A 22,738-nucleotide genomic window follows, 5' to 3' on the forward strand; every position below is an offset into this window, starting at 1 on the left:
AACTTAGTCCAACAGCTGGTGTAGTGATATTCATTACCGCGACATGAATATACCACAGAATTGTTACAGCCATCGCGAAGTTATTGAACTCTGAGGTGAAGCCGAGTATTTGAATATTTTCGAGGTGGCGGTAACAAGCGAGTGGTAATGTTTTTAATCAATTCTCGTCGCAATTACAACAGTTGCTGGACATACAAGTGAAATACTACGTTAACGCCCAAGTAATGGTTACAGGATTCTGCTTTATGTCATTGAGAATTTCTGGCATTTATCGAGAACCGCGGAGCGGTTCGAGATATTATGTCAGAAAACCGAAGTGCCTCCTGCAGAGTCACGTAACATTGCTTAAAACTGGAAACGCGCATACTTTAAAATGACGAAAATCAGCGGAACTATACTTCTGGCTTAGCAACTTCTGGCCTTTTAACTTCTGGCACTGCATGCTTTTGGCTTTTTACATTGTGCACGTGAGTGCTTTAATTAACACTACGAAATCTGCTTAACATACAAAGCATTTCAACTTATGTTGCAGTATATTTGCATTAACTTAGATTAAATTTACCCTAACCGTAAAGTTATTTCCGTGTGGTCAGTTAGTATAAAGTTAGGGTATAGTTAGGATGCTTTGCCTAAACCGTTAAGGTTCAAATTACAGGGAACATAAGGAAAGACACAAAGTCACGCATGACACAAAGTTGCCTTCTGTGCTGTGAGGACCGTACCGTTAATGATTCCAGAACAATTAGAGGAATGCATCTTTCCGGTCAGATCTTTTTCATTTTGAAAACCCATCCCCTCATTTTGTGTGTGCATATTTTCAATGCCAGTTATACGTTTTACAGAGAACAGAGCACGTGCCATTACATAGTATACCATTATGTAAAAATATGGGACCTTCGTCTGAGAGGAGGTGCAAATAATATGCATCCACTAAGCTGGGGGAGCGGGGGGTACGAACGGAAAAGCTCCGAGTGGGGGAGACACAGGAGATAAAAAGTCAAAATAGTCAGACAAGTACGAGGTTTTAGAAGTTATTCCTACTAGTAGTTTAAGTAGCGAACTCTTCATACGTAATAGCCCCCAGGTTGAGGTGCCAGACCGAAAGTCGATATGTCCAGACCATCCCAGACGGAAAGTGTCTATGTCCAGACCCTCCCAGATGGAAAGTGCCTATGTCCAGACTTTCGTGCGCTCATTTGTGCGTTCAAAAACACCTATGTCCAGACTTTCGTGCGTTCAAACGTGCTTATGTCCAGACTTTCGCGCGTTCAAAATCTTATATGACCAGACTTTAGTGCGTTCTAAATGAAAAATCGTGCGCTCATTTGTGCGTTCATGTCCAGACTATCGTGCGTTCAAAAACACTCATGTCCAGACTTTCGTGCGATCAAAAATGCGTATGTCCAGACTTTCGTGCGTTCATGTTCAGATAACGTTCTTATAATGTATTCGTTTCAAGTATAGATACGTTAGGGTGATGGTTGTGATGATTAGTTTTTGGCATTCTTGTTTCCATTCAAAAAATTTTCGTGCGCTCCGAGTCACAATGTCCAGACTTTCGTGCGTTCAAAATTGCTTATGTCCAGACTATCGTGCGTTCAAAATTGCATATGTCCAGACTATCGTGCGTTCAAAATTGCATATGTCCAGACTATCGTGCGTTCAAAATTGCATATGTCCAGACTATCGTGCGTTCATTTTTTTTCCAGACCGTGTAATTTTGAACGCACGACGCCACCTTGTGCGTTCATTTGGGTCTGGACATATCGACTTTCAGTCTGGGACTTCAACCTGGGAGACTTATTTGTTTTGGTTAAAAAAATTTCAACGTACTTTTTATAGATTTTAAAAAGATTTGATCACGTGCGAAAATAGATGTTACACATTATCAAGTTATTTACACATTAATTATTCTCCACCTTAAAGAAAAGAACGATTCTGAAGTCAAATCTTATCTGAAGTTTTGGATCTTTTCCGTTTGTGCACCCCCCCCCCCCCATATTATTTGCACCCCCCAGACGCACGTGCCATATTTTTACATAATGATTTTTTATGTAATGACACGTGCTCTGTAACTGGGGGCGCATAACATACACTGGAGGGGGGGCACAAACGGAAAAGATCCGAAGTTTCAATCGTTTTTTTCTGATTCGAAGTCACACTGGGTGTTTAAACCTGAGAGCCTGTCAGTGGCCTATAAATGGCAGCACCGGGCAGCTTTAACACGCAGGGAAGGCTGCTGCTGAAAAAGGAACTCGAAAAACTCACAAAAGAACCAGTCGAAGGCTTTTCTGGTAAATCTTCACATAACAGTTAGTTGTCTGGGTCTTTCCCATTATAGCTCCCCCCCCCCCATGAAATTATAGCCCCCCCCCCCCCCCCCATTGTGGTATAATTACCATAATGGAGGGTGCCCAGGTCGAGGTGGCCAGACCGAAGTGACCCCTGATCAGACGAGTTTCGAGCGCACACATGTTCCCGGTGCGCTCGAATTACATGGTCTGCATGGAAAAGGCTTCCAGCGCACTTTTGTCTGGACAATGGTCTGGAACTTGCCTGCTCAGAGGCCACTTTGTTCTGGGACGGTCTGATCAGAGGCAGTTTCAAGCGCGCACAAGTCTGATCAGAGGCCGATTCGAGCGCACACTAGTCTGACCAGAGACCCATTCGAGCGACATTTTTTCAATTTTTTTTTGTTTTCGTACGGACTTTTGTTGTCTCAGGTAAGAGACAACAATAAAACAGCATTCTGATCGCAACTTCATTTTTTTTGATCATTTTTTTTTCGATTTACTTTCATTAACAATACTTTCAGGATTGGTTTTTTGTTAGTTGAATATAAGATTGATAAAAATGATAGATGAAATGAATATATTATAACGATATTGAGAGATTTGTTCATGTTTAAAATCATTCTCTGATTAGACTATTTCGAACGCACTTTAGTCTGGACAATGGTCTGGAACTCGTCTGGACAATGGTCTGGAACTTGTCTGATCAGGGGTCACTTCGGTCTGGAACTCGCCTGATCAGAGGCGGCTTTGATCGCACTTCGAGCGCACAATGATCTTCGAGCGCATTCTCGTCTGATCAGAGGTCACTTCGGTCTGGGACGGTCTGATCAGAGGTCCCACTTGTCTGGGACGGTCTGATCAGAGGCGATTTCGAGCGCGGCCTCAACCTGGGTGGCATAGGTTATGTGACTACTAAGCTGGGGGGCTATAATGGGAAAAACCCAGTTGGTTTTCTTGACCCTTTCCTGTTGACGACATTTGAGGTCTTTCACATAATGCATAATGACCACCCCCCCCCCCCCGAGTAAATTATGACCCCTACTATGGTATATTTACGGTAATGAGGGGTATACGCTATATGAGCTGGAGCTGGGCGGGGGGGGGGGTCTTTCATGTACCACATTATTTATGTCCCCGGCTTAGTGGTGACACAACCACGTAACATATAGCCAACCCACTTCCCAACCCACCTACTCATTTACGGAACATATACCATAAGGGGGGTATAAATTCGGGGGGTGGGGGGGAGGAGGGGCGGCCATAATGGGAGAGACCGTAGTAATTACGCACGTGTACGTACGTTGAAGGCATAGAGGGGTGATGGAATGAGAAAACGTTCTTCAATAGCGGAAATCAACCCCCCCCCCCCCCCAGCTACAGAGCACGTGCCTTTAAGAGGTTGGGGGGGGGGGCACTAACGGAAGAGATCACAGTTTACATGCTATTTCACTGAAATGAAATTCAGCTGGACTGCGTGGAGACAACATTCTGGAATGGAATGTGATGATAATGGGTCCACCAGATACACTGTACGAGGGCGGATTCTTTAGAGCCACTCTCTCCTTCCCCGAAGAGTACCCACAGCGTCCACCCAAAATGAAGTTTATATCCAAAATGTGGCACCCCAATATCGCCAAAAGTAAATTGATCTATCCTGCCTATTATATCTCCCCAGCTTAGTATCTAATCCCGCTCCCCACTCGAATTATTGTATATACAGCACACTGAGGCGATACACACAATGGCACCATAAATTACGTATAATTGAAGAGTTTCAGGAAAACGGCAGGAACATAAATTAAAACCCGTACGTGCACGAAATAAGCTGCCGAAAGTCTGCAGTGCCAGAAGTCAAAATGCGAGAAGTTCCTATATACATAGAAAGAAAATGACTTTAATTGACTTTCGATATTTTAAAACGTTATTTTAAAAAGTTCTAAAACATGAAAGTTCTAAAAAATTGGAAATTCTGGTTAACATATCGAACCACAACACGCTCTTCGATAAAAACCAGAAGTTGGGCCTTTCCAATAATATCCTCCCCAATTCGGTATAAACACCATGATAGGGGGATATAGGTTATAGGACCACAAAGTTGGTGGTTTGGGGGGGGATTTAATGGCAGAGACCCCAGAAGTTCTCAGTGACTTCAAGCAGAGTCACGTAGCCTATAAATTAAACAACATTTTGTATTCAAATCAGTTCTCTTTTGTGTTTTGGGCTTTGTGTCAATGCTTCGGAAAGACGAATCATTCCATCGATAGAGATACGAGCTCTAGTTTCATCAGTCAAAACTTCATTCTACCAAAAGGAAGAACTTCTTGAACAAATTAGAATAATAGGTTATCTCACCACCAAGATAGGGGGGGGGGGACTATAACGCGAAAGACCCGATTTTTGTCCTCAAACTTACTTTTGTTTGCTCTTATTCTGTAATTTTTATCGTACGAGGAAAACGAGTTATGCGTCGCCCTGACGGTGCCCATTGAGGTTTTTGGACCTCTCGAAACGTTGAATTTCTGCCGATTTTTTGTCATCGTTCCGGCCTTCCACTTGCCACTTGATGTCTGTGCACTGGAGCTTATTTAATGTCATTGGAAACACTGTAGGAAACACATTGGTAACAAAGCAGTTTAACGATCATGCAAACTTGTATGAGTACGCACTGAGAAGCGATTTAAATTTCTTGTAAAGCTTCAAATTGTCATGTCTTTTCACATCTTAGAGCAAATCATGCTTGAACAACAAAAATACTTTATAGAATTTTAGAATTTTTATGCTTCAGTTTGGCTTGACCAAAATTCCGATATAAAAGTTTGGGTCTTTCCTTTATACCTCTCCCCCAGCTTAGTGATCAACAAACTTATAGCAGACAACCCCAATCAAAAAAATATACCATAGTTGGGGGTTTAATTTCATGGAGGGCTATAATAGGAAAGACCCAAAGTTTTTTGCAAAAGAAAAGGTTAAAATTAACCAAACGAGTATAAAAAGATTTTTAAAAATATGCAAAGCGTAAGAACTGCTGTCACAGTTGAACAACTATAAGCTTCTCAGAGTCCTCTTCAGGAACAGCATTCATGAAATTAAATGGCTCGATTTTTGTAAAATTAGGTAAAAATTTAGTTCAACATTAGTTCTGCCTTGATATCTGAGATCCTTTATTTTGGTGTTGACATACCCAGATGCGTGAAAAGAATTTGTTTTGACTTTCTAAAAGACCTTGGCAAGAACTAAGAAAAACAATAAGCTGGATCTATGAAATCTGCTTAGATTTGATATATTTATGAAACGTTATTGGACTTGAACTTGCGTCGACATAACTTTATTGTGATGTTTGGAAACGCGTCAAGAAACTTAGAAATTACACGTCGTAAAATTTCAGACAGCAAAAGAAATTGTTACCTGTCAAACTCGGTTGCTATGTCGATAAATAAAGGCCATAAAATTAAATTCGATTCAAATTCTAAATTTTACCTGGCGTTATCACCATTTTATTTGAAATATTGATCAGGTACCAGAAGCTATATCTTCCCGCTTAAAGAAATCGGACTCTAAAATCAACTGATCTCAAAATGAACTTGATCCCCATGAAAAGTAACAAAAACAGGAAACCATGTCCAAGAGCAGGAACTAAGATCTTTACAAATACCAATCATATAAAATGTTTTTGGCTATTATAATTATGGGTGTGCTGGCTGAGCTTACTAACTCAGCAGACAAATTGAATAGTGCTTCAATGCCATTTCAAGCAGTGAAGTAAGATTAGCATGACAGGCAAAATTAAATGCTACATTCTATCGGAGGAATATGGATTTGTTCACTATAGCCATTTATTTTTAGTAACTATTATTAGTACGCAGTTATCATAAATGAAATGAAACTTGAACTCGAACTATCTCGAAACCCAGCAAAACAATATTACGACTGAACAATATTATATCAGATTCTTTGCGATTGGTTTGCAAATCCACCTGTTAATGATACATAAAGTTCGGCAAAACTTCTACATGCTAAACCAACTTCCAATGACATCAGACTTACACTGAAAAGCTGACGTTATGGAAAAATGTTCAGGTTTGTCGACAATTTTATCTACCGCCAATCAGAGATGCAATTTTGACATGTAAACCGCGTGACTATCAGCATAAAAGGAGCTTAAATAACTACCAAAAATCAGTTGAAACTTATTAAATTTGTCTTATTAAACTGACATACAGTGCGTATTGAAGCACATTCCTTAAACAGTAAATTACTTGTTATCGTCACTGGTATCTGTACATCATATTAGTGATTGTACAGTTTAACTTACCTCTGACTTGTTGAAAAGAGAATTAGTTTGTTATTCTCAAAACCTTCTTCCTGGGGAACAAATTCCGTCGGTAAGGGAAACTTTGTGCAAAGCACATAGTCAGTTGCTCTTACGGGTTTTGACGAAGCCTAGCTTATTTTTGATATTGGTGGTTATTGAAGCCAATTGAGAAACAAAATCTCTTCATTAAATTAACTCAGAATATTCGAATCTCAGGAAAAAAATTAAAAAATTATTGTGTTATTTCTTGTTGCGCCGTTTAGCCAATACCGTTTATTTCCTTTCGTTTATTCATTTTCATAACAGTGATGTGCACTGCCAAGTTTACTCAAGTTTGAATCTTTGTTTACGGAGTTATTCAACAATGAAACTTTTGCCCGTGTTTTAAAGTTGGGTATAAAGTAGAAAAGGTAGCCGCACCAACGCAGTTTACCAAGCGTTGTTTATTTTTATATCATATAGTAGGCCTGCCTAACTTTCATAACTCCATGAAATATTATCTCACTAGCATTTGAGTTTAAAGAGATACCATCGAAAACTTCTAATTTAAGACTAATTGGTTATTTGAAATTTTGAATTTTTGCTGCATTAAAGCGAAGCAATTTGTTGTTCAACAAAGCTGAACAATTAGTTGAAATTATTGAGTATCAATTAATGCAACGGTGTTCTGCATTATAGTGGATAATACAGTTCACAAAATTTAACTGCAAAAACACACTATCCGGACAGATTTGAAATTTTGAAATTTTGCTTAACTAAAGCAAAGCAATTTGATATTCAGCAAAGCTGAATAATTAGTTGAAACTATTGAGTATCAAGTAATGCAACGGTGTTCTACAGTATAGCGGATAATACAGTTCACAAAATTCAACTGCAAAACACAATATCCGGACATATTTGAATCCACTGAACAAACTGGGTGGTGTAAAGTTTTCCTTGTCTTTGATAGGAGAGCTGTCGTTACAATGGGTCTTTCCCATTATAGCCCACCCGTCATGAAATCATAGCCCCCCATTATGGTATATTTACCATGACGCAAGGCTATAGTTTATCTGACCACTAAGCTAGGGGGGGCTAAAATGGGAAATACTCCTAATTTCTCTTTAAGCAGTTAAGCACTATAAAGGGCAGTTTTTGTATATTCTCAGTCCACAGTTTCAATTTAGAATTCATCCTATTAGTTTGTTTTTGACGTGTGTTACCGACATTTATATAAGAAAATTTTCACACAGTCAAAGCCTGGCAACGGTAATGTTCACAGAATCACAAAGCTGCACGATTTAGTTAATTCAAAATTTTCCCAGCAAAAAATGGTCTTCTATCAAAGTTTCAAATGCCACAGTCAATTTGTAAAATGAAAATGTAGAAGATTTTTAGGCTTGAACAATTTTATATGTCGACAACTTGGCCCGCTCACCCTAATAACTTTCCTAAGTTGGAGTCTACGCTGTTTCGACAACCCCCTCCCCCCAGTGTTTTTATGCCCACAATTACAGTTTGTGTGTTGTTATATAGCATATTACTATGTAAAAAATGGCTCATGCGCCTGAGGGCGTAAAAGTTACACACCCACTACGCTGGGAGAGGGGCGAAACAGAATAGATCCTAAAGTTCAATCCAAACGGATAATGCTCAGGCATATTATACCGCGATTCTGATAAATGACTATTTTTTCTTCAGATGGTAGCGTGTGTATCTCAATTCTACACGAGCCAGGAGATGACAACTGGGGTTACGAGACAGCAGATGAAAGGTCAATCAATCATTCTTACGATTCATCAAGCATTCAAATCCCTTAAATAGCTGCATTGTTTGTGCAGAAATTAGTTTGTTTGTGCAGAAGTCATATTACGTATTCCCAGGCTGATGTCCGCGACCAAAGACAGGTATGGTACAGAAAGGACTTCGATCGCGGACCAGTGATCTGGTGAGACCGACCTTATAGTCTAGGCTCAAAAGTTCCGTCAGGCCGATCTCTTTTGCAGTTAAAATTTTGTGCCCAAAAAAACATAAGAATATTTTGACCGTTTTTGATTGGTCTGGTCGACGGGGGGGGGGGGGGGGATTAGATTCCGCAACTTATTTACATTAAGTTATGCTGAAACCCTCAACACGAGAAGCTTTATTAAACCATATATGTGTTCAGGTGGAAGCCAGTGCACTCTGTGACTACCATCATAATGAGTGTGATCTCAATGCTGAGTGAGGGCAATGATGAGTCACCCGCCAACTTAGACGCAGCTGTTCAGTGGAGAAATGACTACAGCGGTTAGAAACACATGAGAAGGCCGTGTTCCACACATAAAACGACCTCAGCTTGACTTCTGAAAACTGCTAACTCAACCCACGAATAGAGATTTTTTCTGCTCATTAAAAGATGGTTGTTTTCTCGACCCATGAACAGACAATAACTTGACTTATGAAAAAATCTCGCTTTTCCCGAAATAAATATGAAAAAGCTTTTAATCGAGTTTACTTTGAAAATCGGGAAGGTAATTTTAGACAATACAGCCCGTCCCCACTAGAATTTTAGTCTTTCCAAAAGTCAAGGTCCAGGGACTAGGATACAGCCCAAATTATAACTAGAACTGTACCTGGATATTGAACAGTCTACCGGAAAGCTTATATTCATAAGCAAGATGTATTTATAGAGCGATTTAGTTTTAGTTCCAGCCAAGGTCGAGGACATCACTTTCAGTCCAGACAAATTCTTTTCATACCAAAAATCTAACAAAGACGGTCTTTTTATGCCTTATATTGGTCGAGGACGGCCTCTTAATAATTCCAGATCTAGACTAGGATTGGAGTTTCAGTATTGGAAAAATAAAGTCTTTTCCGTCCTGTTCTTAAAAGTTTTCAATTCAGTTTGATTTTGAGTTGCGTTTTTAAGAAAGCTTTCAAAACTCTTCCAGATAACATTATGGTTTTCTATCAAAAATTTGGTCGCATTTTTGGTTCTTTTTCGCAATTTTATGCTTACTTGTCAGTTTCAGCACACCTAACTGCAGTTTTCTTAAGCATCAGCGTTTCTAAACGTTTTCTTGCCATTATTTACTGCATAAAGACGCAGTGTTGTTGGTGCCTGATAATGCCAAAACGATTCTGGTTCCGTGATAGTAAATGCTAAGTAAACTTTTTAACAAAGCTCCCAAGGTGCACAAAAAGCAAAAAGTTCCAATTAATTCGCTCAGGCAGTAACCTTCAGGTTTGCCTATGTGTTAACAAAAGGGAGTGAAAAGAAATCTTTCCCGGGGCGAGGTGGTAGAATTATGACTCGACAAAACGTCGTCTGGGGGGGGTCTCATTCCGGGTCGTTAAATACACGGACCCGGAAGAAGTTAATGACCCGGTAAGTCGAATCATATAACTGGTATTTCAGAACAATGACCCGGTCTTTCTATTCATAAATCTGGTAGTTCGGAACAATGACCCGGTCTGTCGAGTCATAATCCTACCGTTTCGAATCATAAATCAACCTAGTTCGATTCATGCAGCCCCTACTTCGAATCATAAATCTACATAATTCGAGTCATGCATCTCGTATTTCGAATCATAAATCCACATAATTCGAGTCATGCATCATTGTTGTGATCTCGAGCACAAGTAACAAGAGGTCTTGTTTAATAATTGAAATTAGGATGGCCTAAAAGCACAAAAATACACAGCCATTCATAGTCGCTATGCATATGGATATTTAAAGAACCGTTTAGATATAGATGAACTGATAAGGATTAATTTACAGAGTTAGTTTGAACAAGTTTTTCCCCTTGCCGTAAATACCAAGCATTAGTGCAGTTTTTTGCACTTTACACATTTTTCTCCTAATCTGAGATTATGTCATTGGTTTTTACAGGGAGGATAACTGAGTTGGTTTATGGTCATGTTTGATGGTGGGAAGATCGAGTTAATTGCTCAAATTTATGATTTATGTATACTGATAAACTTCTGGTATGAACATATTTGGAGCAAAGATTCGGTTCAATTTAGTAGCCGTTATTTAATAAAATTATTTCACCAACATCCGGTAAGAGTTAGAAAGTTTTGTTTTTAGTGAAGTTTTATCTTAAACAATAAGTTATTATCTGCGCGATATATCACAGTGTTAACACCTTGACCACTTTGGGAGTGTTCATCACGGTTGCACCTAACATAAAACTCAATCAGCCTATTATGCATCTCATTTTGTAAGCAATTGCTTACAAAATGAGATGCATAATAGGCTGATTGAGTTTTATGTTAGGTGCAACCGTGATGAACACTCCCAAAGTGGTCAAGGTGTTAACACTGTGATATATCGCGCAGATAATAACTTATAGTTTAAGATAAAACTTCACTAAAAACAAAACTTTCTAACTCTTACCGGATGTTGGTGAAATAATTTTATTAAATAACGGCTACTAAATTGAACCGAATTTTTGCTCCAAATATGTTCATACCAGAAGTTTATCAGTATACATAAATCATAAATTTGAGCAATTAACTCGATCTTCCCACCATCAAACATGACCATAAACCAACTCAGTTATCCTCCCTGTAAAAACCAATGACATAATCTCAGATTAGGAGAAAAATGTGTAAAGTGCAAAACACTGCACTAATGCTTGGTATTTACGGCAAGGGGAAAAACTTGTTCAAACTAACTCTGTAAATTAATCCTTATCAGTTCATCTATATCTAAACGGTTCTTTAAATATCCATATGCATAGCGACTATGAATGGCTGTGTATTTTTGTGCTTTTAGGCCATCCTAATTTCAATTATTAAACAAGACCTCTTGTTACTTGTGCTCGAGATCACAACAATGGTGTCCCTACCAACGACAGACCGACAATTTTTGGAACTGCGGAATGCTAAATCCGGCACTGAGTGGATTATGTCTTTTGTGGCGAACTGTCCGACCGAGACGAGAGAAGACAAGTTCAACACCAACGGCACACTTTCGGCCCAACATGTAGCAAATCTCTTCCTCAGTATGTGGCACAACACTCAGTTCTGACTATAAGGAGCCGTAAGAGCCCTGAAAAGCAACTAAAGACTCCTTTTAAAGGAATCAGAAAAATAAATCGAAACTACATTTTCGACAAAGAGATAGACAAAACGGCAGAAAGGGCTAAAATTCTGTCCAAAGCGCTAGAATCCCCCAAAACGATTTTCTAGTGTACATAAGTGAACAAGCACGCTATTGTGACTTCGAGACACTGAAACCGTGACCAACCCCGAGAAGGAGTTGAAAAATGAATAAATATTATCCCAGGTTTGAGAGAACCGGAAGCAAAATTAAGACTATAAGATGCCGTTGAACCTAAAAAAATAGGACGATGACTTTTTTCAAATAACGGAAAACCTGAATTTCAGAAGTCAGTTAAGGGCTTTTTCGGGTTCTTAAACAGGTAGAAAACCGGTTATAGTCAAAGAAAAAGTGGGATACAACTTCCAAAAAAGGCTTTCAGATACCCGAGTTAAAAGTTCACTGTTAGTAAAGACAATGGTCCCTTGTGTATTACATGTTGAGGCAAGCCCTACAGTAGCAATCCGTGTCCTGCTTTTAACAAGAAAGTCAACACCTGTAAAAAAGTAGGAAGTTTGCAAAAAAAATGTGTTGAAGTAAAACACAAGCGTATGTCAGGTCCGAACAACACAGTAACTTCTGCGAGGAAGAGGTTAAGTTCTCTCGTCAAACATCTTCCTTGATGGATATTTGAAGATACTAGGCACGGGAAAACCTGTTTAACATGTCAGCGACATAAGAGTTGATTACAGCAAAAGACCACAAAAAGCAAGTCGATATAGGTGCTGAGAGTACTGTGATGTCATCTTTCGTCTGGAATGAGCCTGGTAAACCTCTGTTAGATGGGAAATCAGACGTCATGAAACCTATGATGGCCATTCACTAACGCCTCTGAGATCACTAACTTGTTTTGTTGAGTGTAGTGGAAATAAATTTAGGCGACATGAACGTGCAGTTACGCAATCCGACAAAAAACTGGACTACTTATGAGAATGATACCACCCCAAGACGGCATCAACAGAATGTATGGTGAAAAATTGCCTGCAGTCAAAGGATATATAGCGCACGTGAAACTCACTTCAAGATCACAATCGATGTTCTGCTAGTTTCGAAAGATACCTCTACCTCTATAAGACAGGGTTGAAGAGAATTTGAGAAGATGATACGACAGGCATCTCAGTGCAAATGCAGCCTGGAAGGTCGCAATTGCGTCCCTCGTTATTTGACAGCAAAAAAACGAGCTCTAAGATTATGTTAGGACCTGAAAAACCACATTGACCCAAATTTATGGAAGAGGATTATCTAATCACAGACATGGAGACCATATATTACAATCACCTTGGGGCCTCTCGCTCCGGCAGAAATTGCCTTATCAGACGCATATTATCCAAATGAGTTGGACGAGAAAGCCAACGAAAAATGTACCATCAAGATATCGCAAGGATTTTTCAAGATGTAGAGGTTTCTTCAGAGCTTGAAAAATTTTTCATGCATTTTCTAGCAATGCATCGAGTGACCTCTCAAAAAAATCAAGGGTGTGAAATTCTTTCAAGATTTTGTACTGGCATATGGAACAACGAGGAGCAAATTGAGAAACAAATTATTGCGGTCAAACGTTGACTACGAGAAAATAACAAACATCAATTCAAGAAAATCTAACTCCAAAGCAGTCTCACTCGTTAGTTTTTTTGGTTACTCAGTTTAAAAGCAAGGAATAGCACCCAATCCTACACATGTTGAGAAAATCAGATATGCAAAACAACCATCAAATATGTCAGGTAAGTCTGATATGCAAAACACCCAGCCTATGTCAGGTAAGTCCGACCAACACAATAACATCTGTGAGGAAGATGTAATGTTCTCTGGTCAAGTTTCTTCCAAAATGGGTATTTGAAGGTACTATGCACAGGAAAACCTGTTTAACATGTCAGCGGCATGAGAGTTGATTACAGCAAAAGACCACAAAAAAGCAAGTCGATATAGGTGCTGAGAGTACTGTGATGTTATCATTCGTCTGGACTGAGCCTGGTAAACCTAAGTTAGATAAGCAAATCAGACAAAATGAAACCTATGATGACCATCCACTGACGTTTCTGGGTTCACTAACATGTGGTGAAAAATTACCTGCAGTCGAAGGAGAGAAGGCGCATGTGAAATTCACATCAAGATCACAACCGATATTCTGCTAGGTTAGAAAGATACCTCTACCTCTAAAAGACAGGGTTGAAGAGAAACTTGAGACGATGATACGACAGGCACCTTGGAACCAATGCAGCCTGGAAGGCAGCAAAAAAGTCACCCGTAATTTGACGGCGGAACAGAAAAAGAACTCTAAGACTATGTAAGGAGCTGAACGTTCACATTAACCCAAATTTATTGACGAGGATTATCCAATTCCAGAGATGGAGAACATATTCCATAATCTCCTTGGGGCCTCCCGCATTAGCAGAATTGCCTAGTAAGACGCATATTATCAAATTGAAATGGAAGAGTATGCAAAAGAGTAATTTACCATCAAGACACCGCAAGGACTGATCAAGATGTACAATTTACCTCAATGCTTGAAATTTTCTTCATCCACCTTCCAGAATTGCATCGAGTCACCTCTCAAAGCAATCAAGGTTGTGATAATCCTGCAAGATGATGTTGTGGTATACTGAACAAAGAGAAGCAATACGAGAAACAAATTCTTGCGGTCAAAAATCGACTACGTGAAAAGACCTTACCATCAATTAAGAAACAAAACTCCAAAGGAGTCTCAGCTGTTAGGTTTTTGGTTACTTAGTTTAAAAGCATGGAATAGCCCCCAATCCTACACGTGTTGAGAAAATCAGATATGCAAAACCACCATCAATTACGAAACAACTAGAATATTTGGTCGGCTTAGCAAATTTTATGGACGAATGATACCATATTTTGCAAGCAAATTGTTATATGTAAACAAGATTTGAAAAAAAAACGACTCCAAATGTGAAAAAGAAGAAAAGAACGCTTTCGAAAACATCAAAAATGAAGCATACGTTATGTGCTAACCCAATTGCACAGCCCCTGAACTTGACGAAAGAAGCAACCGTGACAACCGACGCCTCCAAAAAGCAATAGGTGTAGTCCTCTCACAAGAAGGACATCCTGTGACCTATGTCTCAAGAAATATGTCACAAGCCGCACAAAATTACCTCATTATCGAGCAAGAGGCACTTCCAATTATCTTGGTGGTCACAAGATTGAAACGACTCCTACTCGGAAGGAGGTTCAGTCTACGAACTAACAATAAACCTCTCATATTTTTCTGTGCACAATATGAGGAAATTCTTAAAACAGCATCAGCAACAATCAGCCGTGAAACAATTTCTACTCGGAAGGAAGTTCAGTCTACAAACATACCACAAACATCTCAATTATCTGTGTGCACCATGTAAGGAAACTCATAAAACAGCATCAGCAAGATTTACAAAAGGGGCAAAATCGCTGATGGAATCTGATTTCCAACTGAAAAATACACTCGGAGAGCAGAAACCCCACGTTGATGCAATAAGCAGATTAGATTTTGGTGACAACGTTGACAACCATTGAGTCCGCTTTGCTCTCGGCAATACCAATTTTGTTCAATCCAACCTGCTGACAAAGTCAGACATCGGAACTGAACTGCGATCGAATTGACTCTTCCAAGATTTCATTTAAAAAATAAGAAGCGGAAACTGGAAACAGTGTTCAGAAACAGAGAAAAGTTCCGACGAACAGAAATAGGCCTAAACTATCCACAACGAAATCATATCTCGAAGAGTGGTGCATCTCTTTCCACCCAAAATCAGACATGTTGTCATGGCCAAAGCTCATGAGACGCACCCAGTAAAAAAATGAAACTGAGGCAGCAGTCCAAATAATAGCTTGGTCCGAATAATCCGGATATCGTGAGGGAAACAGTGGGAGACAACTTACAAAAGGCTTTCAGATAACCGAGTAAAAAGTTCACTGTCAAGTAAAGACAATTGTCCCTTGTGTAATAGACGTTAAGGTAAACCCCACAGTACTAAGCCGTGTCCGGAAAAAGTGGGCAGTTTGAAAAAATGTGCAGAAGTAAAACCCAGCCTATGTCAGGTAATTCCGACCAACACAATAACTACTGTGAGGAAGAGGTAAAGTTCTCTGGTCAAACATCTTCCGAAATAGATGCGAAAATTAGTGCTCGACATGTCAGCGACATGGAAGTCCATTACAGCAAAAAACCGTAAGAAAACGGAAACTGATGTAGGTGCTGATATCTGTGATGTCATCTTTCGTCTGGACTGCGCCTGGTAAACCTCAGTTAGATGGGAAAATCAGCAGTCTTGAACCCTATGATGGCCATCCACTGACGCCTCTGGGATCACTAAATTGTAGTATTGAGTCAAATGCAAATAGGTATAATTACCAACATCGTGAAGTTGTGCAATCCGACTAAAAACTGGACTGCTTGGGATACATATATTACTCCAAGAAGACATCAACAGAATGCGTGATCAAAAATTAGTTGCTGTCAAAGGATACAAAGCGCATGTCAAACTCACATCAAGTTCACAACTGATGTTCTGCTAGGTTAGAATGATACCTCTACCTCTACAAGACAGGGTTGAAGAGAAACTTGAGACGATGATACGACAGGCATCCTGGAGCTAATGCAGCCTGGTTGGGCCACAACTGCGTCCCCGTTAGGTTAGCAGCGAAAGAAAAAAGTCGCTCGAGACTATGCATGGACCAGAAAGTTCATGTTAACCCAAAGTTATGGACGAGGATTATCCAATCCCAGACATGGAGACCATATTCCATAATCTCCATGGGGCCTCCCGCTTCGGCTGAATTGCCTTTTAAGACGCACAAAATCCAAATGAGTTGGACGAGTATGCCAAGAAAAATCTACCATCAAGACATCGCAAGGAGTTTTCAAGATGTAGAGGTTTCCTCAGTGCCTCAAATTCTCTTCATCCATCATCTGAATTGCATCGAGGCACCTTTCAATGGAATAAAGGATGTGCTAATATTTCAAGATGGTGTATTGGTAGATGGAACATAGAGGAGCAAAATGAGAAACGAATTCTTGCGGTCAAAAGTCAACTACATGAAAAAAACTTACAACCAATTAAAAGAAATCCATCTCCAAACCAGTCTCAAGCGTTATTTTTCTTGGTTAATCAGTTTAAAGGCAAGAAACAGCACCCAATCCTACACTTTTTAAGAAAATCGGACATACAACACCATAATCAAATATGTAACAACTAGAGTCTTTTGTCTGCTTAGCAAAATTTTATGAACGAATGATACCATTTTTTGCTACAAAATTGTTCCGTTCAATAAAATTCAGAAAGAGGACATTCGATGGAAAAATGAAGAACAGAAAACCCTGGAAAACATCAAAACTGAGTTATAAGTTATGTGCTAACCCACTTGCACAGCCCCTTAGCTTGACGAAAGAAGCAACCGTGCCAACAGACGCCTCAAAAAAGCAATAGGAGGAGTTCTCTCTTAGGAAGGACATCATGTGATCTATGGCTCAAATAAGTTGTCACAAGCCGCACAAATTTACACCAATATTGAACAACAGGCACTTCCAATTGACTTGGTGGTCACAAGATTGAAACAATTTCTACTCGGAAGGAATTTCAGTCTACAAACATACCACAAACATCTCAATTATCTGTGTGCACCATTTAAGGAAACTCATAAAACAGCATCAGCAAGATTCACAAAAGAGGCAAAATTGCTGATGGAATCTGATTTCCAGCTTAAAAATACACCCGGAGAGCAGATCCCCTAGGTTGATGCTATAAGCGGATTAGATTTTGATGCCGACGTTGTCAATCATTGAGTCAGCTTTGCTCTCGACAATACAAATTTTGTTCAATCCAATCTGGTGACCCAGTCAGACATCAGAATTGAATTGGGATTGAAACAATTTCTACTTGGAAGGAATTTCAGTCTACAAACATACCACAAACATCTCAATTACCTGTGTGCACCATTTAAGGAAACTCATAAAACAGCATCAACAAGATTCACAAAAGAGGCGAAATTGCTGATGGAATCTGATTTCAAGCTTAAAAATACACCCGGAGAGCAGATCCCCTAGGTTGATGCTATAAGCGGATTAGATTTTGATGACGACGTTGTCAATCATTGAGTCTGCTTTGCTCTCGACAATACAAATTTTGTTCAATCCAATCTGGTGACCCAGTCAGACATCAGAATTGAATTGGGATGGATTCAACTATTCCGAGAAGATAACAAAAAAATAAGAACCGGAAACTGGAAACAGTGCTCAGAAGCAGAGAAAAGTTCAGAAAAATAGAAAGACGCCTAAACAATCCACATCGAGATCATCTTTTGAGGAGTTGTGCCTTTCATTCTACCTAAAATAAAAAATACTGTGATGGCGAAAGCCCATGAGACGCTCCCATTCAAATTTGCGACTGAAACAGCAGTCCGAATGATAGCTTGGTGGTCCGGCATTAATCACGATGTTCGTCGATATATTAGTTAATAAAAAGAATGCCAGGAATACAGGCCAAGCTTGATGAAAAAAGCATATAATGGCCAGATGTAGAGGTTTGGGATAGACTCCGTATGAAGTGGGGTTACATTAAAGACCAAAATAAAATCTTTTTAATAGTAGACGCGGGTCAACGCTGGATAGAAGCGTTCTCTGCGGGAAACAAATATCCAAAAACAATAAGGTGTACATCAGTCACATCTTTTCAAGATATGGGATACCAAAGATATAGAAATCAGAAAATGGTCCCGAGTGTGTAAGCGGTGACCTAAAATAATGGTGGTGTGAATCACTGGGGACTTAAATAATGGAGTGAGGAAACTACCATCGAAGAGCAAATGGAGTTCTTGAGCGGGCGATCCAGGTAGTGAAACGGGCTATTCAAGCCTGAAAACCGAATCTGAATGTGTTTTTTGGCGCTTTCCTAAATTGGGCATCGATGACAAAACGGAATGCTTCCCAAACGCGAGGCGAAACTCCCTTGGAACTACGGGTAGGCCGGAAGATAAGACTTCCAGCACTTACGGACTTTAAGCAGTGTGAACGGGTCCTCTTCAAACCAACGAGCAGATCACCTACAGTTTCAGTTGCCTCCATTATATGCAAAAGACTTAACACTTCATTAGTCCAGCCAGAGAACTCAAAAAGAAGATGGTGCTTCTTATTGACAACCAATTTGCACGGCTGAAACCTATTGACATCAAGATCAAATCTACTGATCAGCAACCTACTGACTCACAATCTGAGAGCAGTACTGAAAATATGGACGTCGAATCACCCAACTCCTCTGAAAAACTTCAGTAACTGAATGGGAACATCGGTCAAGGGTCACGAGAACTTGAGAAATAAAAAACAATCAGAAAGATTTGGAGAAGCTATTCCAACAAACTTGCTTAAAACGAAGGGAAGATCTGATTTATTACAAACATCAGAACTTAGAGTCGAAATTAAAATTTCGATGTAAACAAAATTTTCTTCTCAATGTTGATGAGCTAATTTCACTGTAAGTTTTCTTCTCAATGTTGATGAGCTAATTTCACTGCCTCAAATTTGTTCTTACCACAAGTTTATCAATGTACGTACAAATACCATAAAATTTAGCCCACCATCAGTGATTACTATAAATCAACTCAACTGTCCTCCCTGTTGATACCAATGATATGTTCTCATGTGGGGCGGACAATGCGTTAATTGCACTAATACTTGTCATATACGGCAAGGGGAAAACTTGTTCATACTTAACGTGTAAATAAACCATTATCAGTTTATATATATCTAGACGGTTCTGTAAAGACGGGCCAGATGTAGAGGTTTGGGATAGACTCCGTATGAAGTGGGGTTACATTAAAGACCAAAATAAAATCTTTTTAATAGTAGACGCGGGTCAACGCTGGATAGAAGCGTTCTCTGCGGGAAACAAATATCCAAAAACAATAAGGTGTACATCAGTCACATCTTTTCAAGATATGGGATACCAAAGATATAGAAATCAGAAAATGGTCCCGAGTGTGTAAGCGGTGACCGAAAATAATGGTGGTGTGAATCACTGGGGACTTAAATAATGGAGTGAGGAAACTACCATCGAAGAGCAAATGGAGTTCTTGAGCGGGCGATCCAGGTAGTGAAACCGGCTATTCAAGCCTGAAAACCGAATCTGAATGTGTTTTTTGGCGCTTTCCTAAATTGGGCATCGATGACAAAACGGAATGCTTCCCAAACGCGAGGCGAAACTCCCTTGGAACTACGGGTAGGCCGGAAAATAAGACTTCCAGCACTTACGGATTTTAAGCAGTGTGAACGGGTCCTCTTCAAACCAACGAGCAGATCACCTACAGTTTCAGTTGCCTCCATTATATGCAAAAGACTTAACACTTCATTAGTCCAGCCAGAGAACTCAAAAAGAAGATGGTGCTTCTTATTGACAACCAATTTGCACGGCTGGAACCTATTGACATCAAGATCAAATCTACTGATCAGCAACCTACTGACTCACAATCTGAGAGCAGTACTGAAAATATAGACGTGGAATCACCCAACTCCTCTAAAAAACTTCAGTAACTGAATGGGAACATCGGTCAAGGGTCACGAGAACTTGAGAAATAAAAAACAATCAAAAAGATTTGGAGAAGCTATTCCAACAAACTTGCTTAAAACGAAGGGAAGATCTGATTTATTACAAACATCAGAACTTAGAGTCGAAATTAAAATTTCGATGTAAACAAAATTTTCTTCTCAATGTTGATGAGCTAATTTCACTGTAAGTTTTCTTCTCAATGTTGATGAGCTAATTTCACTGCCTCAAATTTGTTCTTACCACAAGTTTATCAATGTACGTACAAATACCATAAAATTTAGCCCACCATCAGTGATTACTATAAATCAACTCAACTGTCCTCCCTGTTGATACCAATGATATGTTCTCATGTGGGGCGGACAATGCGTTAATTGCACTAATACTTGTCATATACGGCAAGGGGAAAACTTGTTCATACTTAACGTGTAAATAAACCATTATCAGTTTATATATATCTAGACGGTTCTGTAAATTTTCATACTGATAGCGACTATAAATACCTGTAATTTTTTTTTACTTTTAGGCCAACTTCAATTCAAATATTTAAATAATAAAACTCTTCGTACTCGTGCTCGGGACCACGAAAAACACGCCAGAGGCAAGAAACAAAATGGTCTCCCTACCGTCAATGTCTAATATTGTTGTTTTACAGATAAACCATTGCCTCTCTATATGAAAGGGAGGTTCTAACTCTTTCTCGAATATAGTCCACAGTGGGACTATTTGTCACCAGTGTCGTAATGATTGCTGGTAATCAGAAACGCTCGCCGAAATCAGATCCAACTTGTGTTTATTGACATGCACAGTTTAGTCTGTAAAACTGGTCATCAGTTCAGTAGAGTTCATACCACGAAATTTGTGTTTCTTTTTATAATTACATTTCAAACCTCTAGCATTTCCCTCTATGCATTTCTCGGTCGAATCAGATAAAAACCAATAAACATTGGCGAAATTTAGAGTTTATTTTTTGATTTTGGACGGTTATTCTTTGGATATGATTTTTGTTTTCAGGGGAGTCTGATATCGATCTTCCAGACAAGTCACGGTATTTGACGTATTTGCATTTAGCGTTCGCGAATTAAAATTATTGGTTGAAAACGTTCTGAAAAAAATCAATCACGTTTATGGTTAAAAATGATAAGTATATCTGTGGGTTGTGATTTTGGCTGGATTTGATTTAAAAAACAAGTAAACAGAAAACAATTATTCTTGGAAAATATAGAGCTCTCTAGTGACTTTGTAACAAAATCACCACGCACGTGTAAATTTTTTGCATTTTTAATTCTTTTTTGTAGAAAATTGTAAATTTTTACTTCTGATACATTTGAGACCTTCAAATGAATCGTTTTGACAAATGTATAACAATTTTTTTGCTTGTGACCATCTCTGAGCAGGCGGTCTTACGCCAAAATTGCGTAGACTGCCACCCAAACATTTTGGTTAGTGCCGCAGTTCATAATGCATAAATTTTATCGTTTGCGCTCGAACCATTTATTGCTGCGATCTGAAACCTGTCTATACTCCTTCTCATTAAAAAAAAATAGCTTGACCCGCCAGCTCGCTATGGGCCCTGCAGTTGTGAAATTTTTGACATATCATTGTACGTCATTGGTTTGATCCACATTTTCATCGACAGAAAATCGCGAATTAATTTGTTCACACACGCTTACTTGTTCACACGCATAAAAGTTGTTCACACGTCCGAGAAAAACGTGTGCGCGATTTGGAAATTTCGTTATGTTCAGGGAAATACAAAGAGAACGTGATGGAAACTGTGCGTTTATCTCAAGAGCACACAGAGGACGGGTAGAAGGGAACCCGCCTGATCTAATTTGATTGGGTAACTTTTGAGCGAAGGAGCAGCAGAGTATATCACGACAGACATCATCTCAAACGAAACAACTGGAGATAGTAAATAAACTTGGTTGATTTGGTCGAATCATTTTATGTTGAAAATTGAAGTCAATGAGATCAAAAGTAATTAAAACGATGTCAAAAATAAAGTATACCAAAATATGCCATCAGTTTTTATAAAATGGAAAGTTCCCTATGTGATTTTATTTGGAAACTATTATATACTTAGGCCGAGGAGCGTGACCCTAGACGTCTGTGATCAAACCATATCAATAAGATCTTAGAAGGTAAGAAACAGTGATACAAATTAAGAGTTTACAAAACTGTTTTTGGAAGCCAGAAATTAAATAAGTTCTTGTCAAATTTTTTCCAGTAAATAGGAATAAAAACATGCAAAAAATTCAGAAAAAAAAGAATTTATGGTGAAAAGGTCTTTCACCATAATACTTACAACAAAAACCATTCATTTATTTTATAGTTAAATATTGCACAATCTACAAAACAGAAAGTGACCTTTTATAGTACAGGTGTTTAACGGGTATCATAATTAGAGAAAAACTTTTAAATTAAAATTCCATTATTAATAATCTTCTCATTTAGAATAACTGATAATACGCAGGTGGCACTTTTTGAATATTGTATTGTGACGCAAATAATTGAAAAATCGTGTTTC

General features: G+C 39.0%; 1 protein-coding gene across 6 annotated transcripts; it reads left to right on the top strand.

Annotated features, from left to right (window-relative positions):
- Positions 1-601: 601 nt before the first annotated feature.
- On the top strand, positions 602-22,227 carry LOC142341013 (putative ubiquitin-conjugating enzyme E2 7). Of its 6 annotated transcripts, none has more exons than XM_075391833.1 (6): positions 602-763; positions 2,157-2,312; positions 3,760-3,933; positions 8,287-8,359; positions 8,753-8,874; positions 21,957-22,227. In XM_075391833.1, the coding sequence occupies exons 2-6, from the start codon at positions 2,201-2,203 to the stop codon at positions 22,019-22,021; spliced, it is 546 nt and encodes a 181-aa protein (XP_075247948.1). In that variant the 5' UTR covers positions 602-763; positions 2,157-2,200; the 3' UTR covers positions 22,022-22,227. The 6 variants fall into 6 exon arrangements, with proteins under 6 accessions (XP_075247948.1, XP_075247944.1, XP_075247943.1 ...); XM_075391829.1 differs by lacking the exon at positions 602-763 and adding an exon at positions 1,868-1,960; XM_075391828.1 differs by lacking the exon at positions 602-763 and adding an exon at positions 1,878-1,960 and having other exon boundaries at positions 2,149-2,312.
- Positions 22,228-22,738: the final 511 nt, after the last annotated feature.

Source organism: Convolutriloba macropyga, chromosome 6, assembly GCF_964194025.1.
Source record: "Convolutriloba macropyga chromosome 6, txConMacr16.3, whole genome shotgun sequence".
Taxonomy (NCBI): Eukaryota; Metazoa; Xenacoelomorpha; order Acoela; family Convolutidae; genus Convolutriloba; species Convolutriloba macropyga.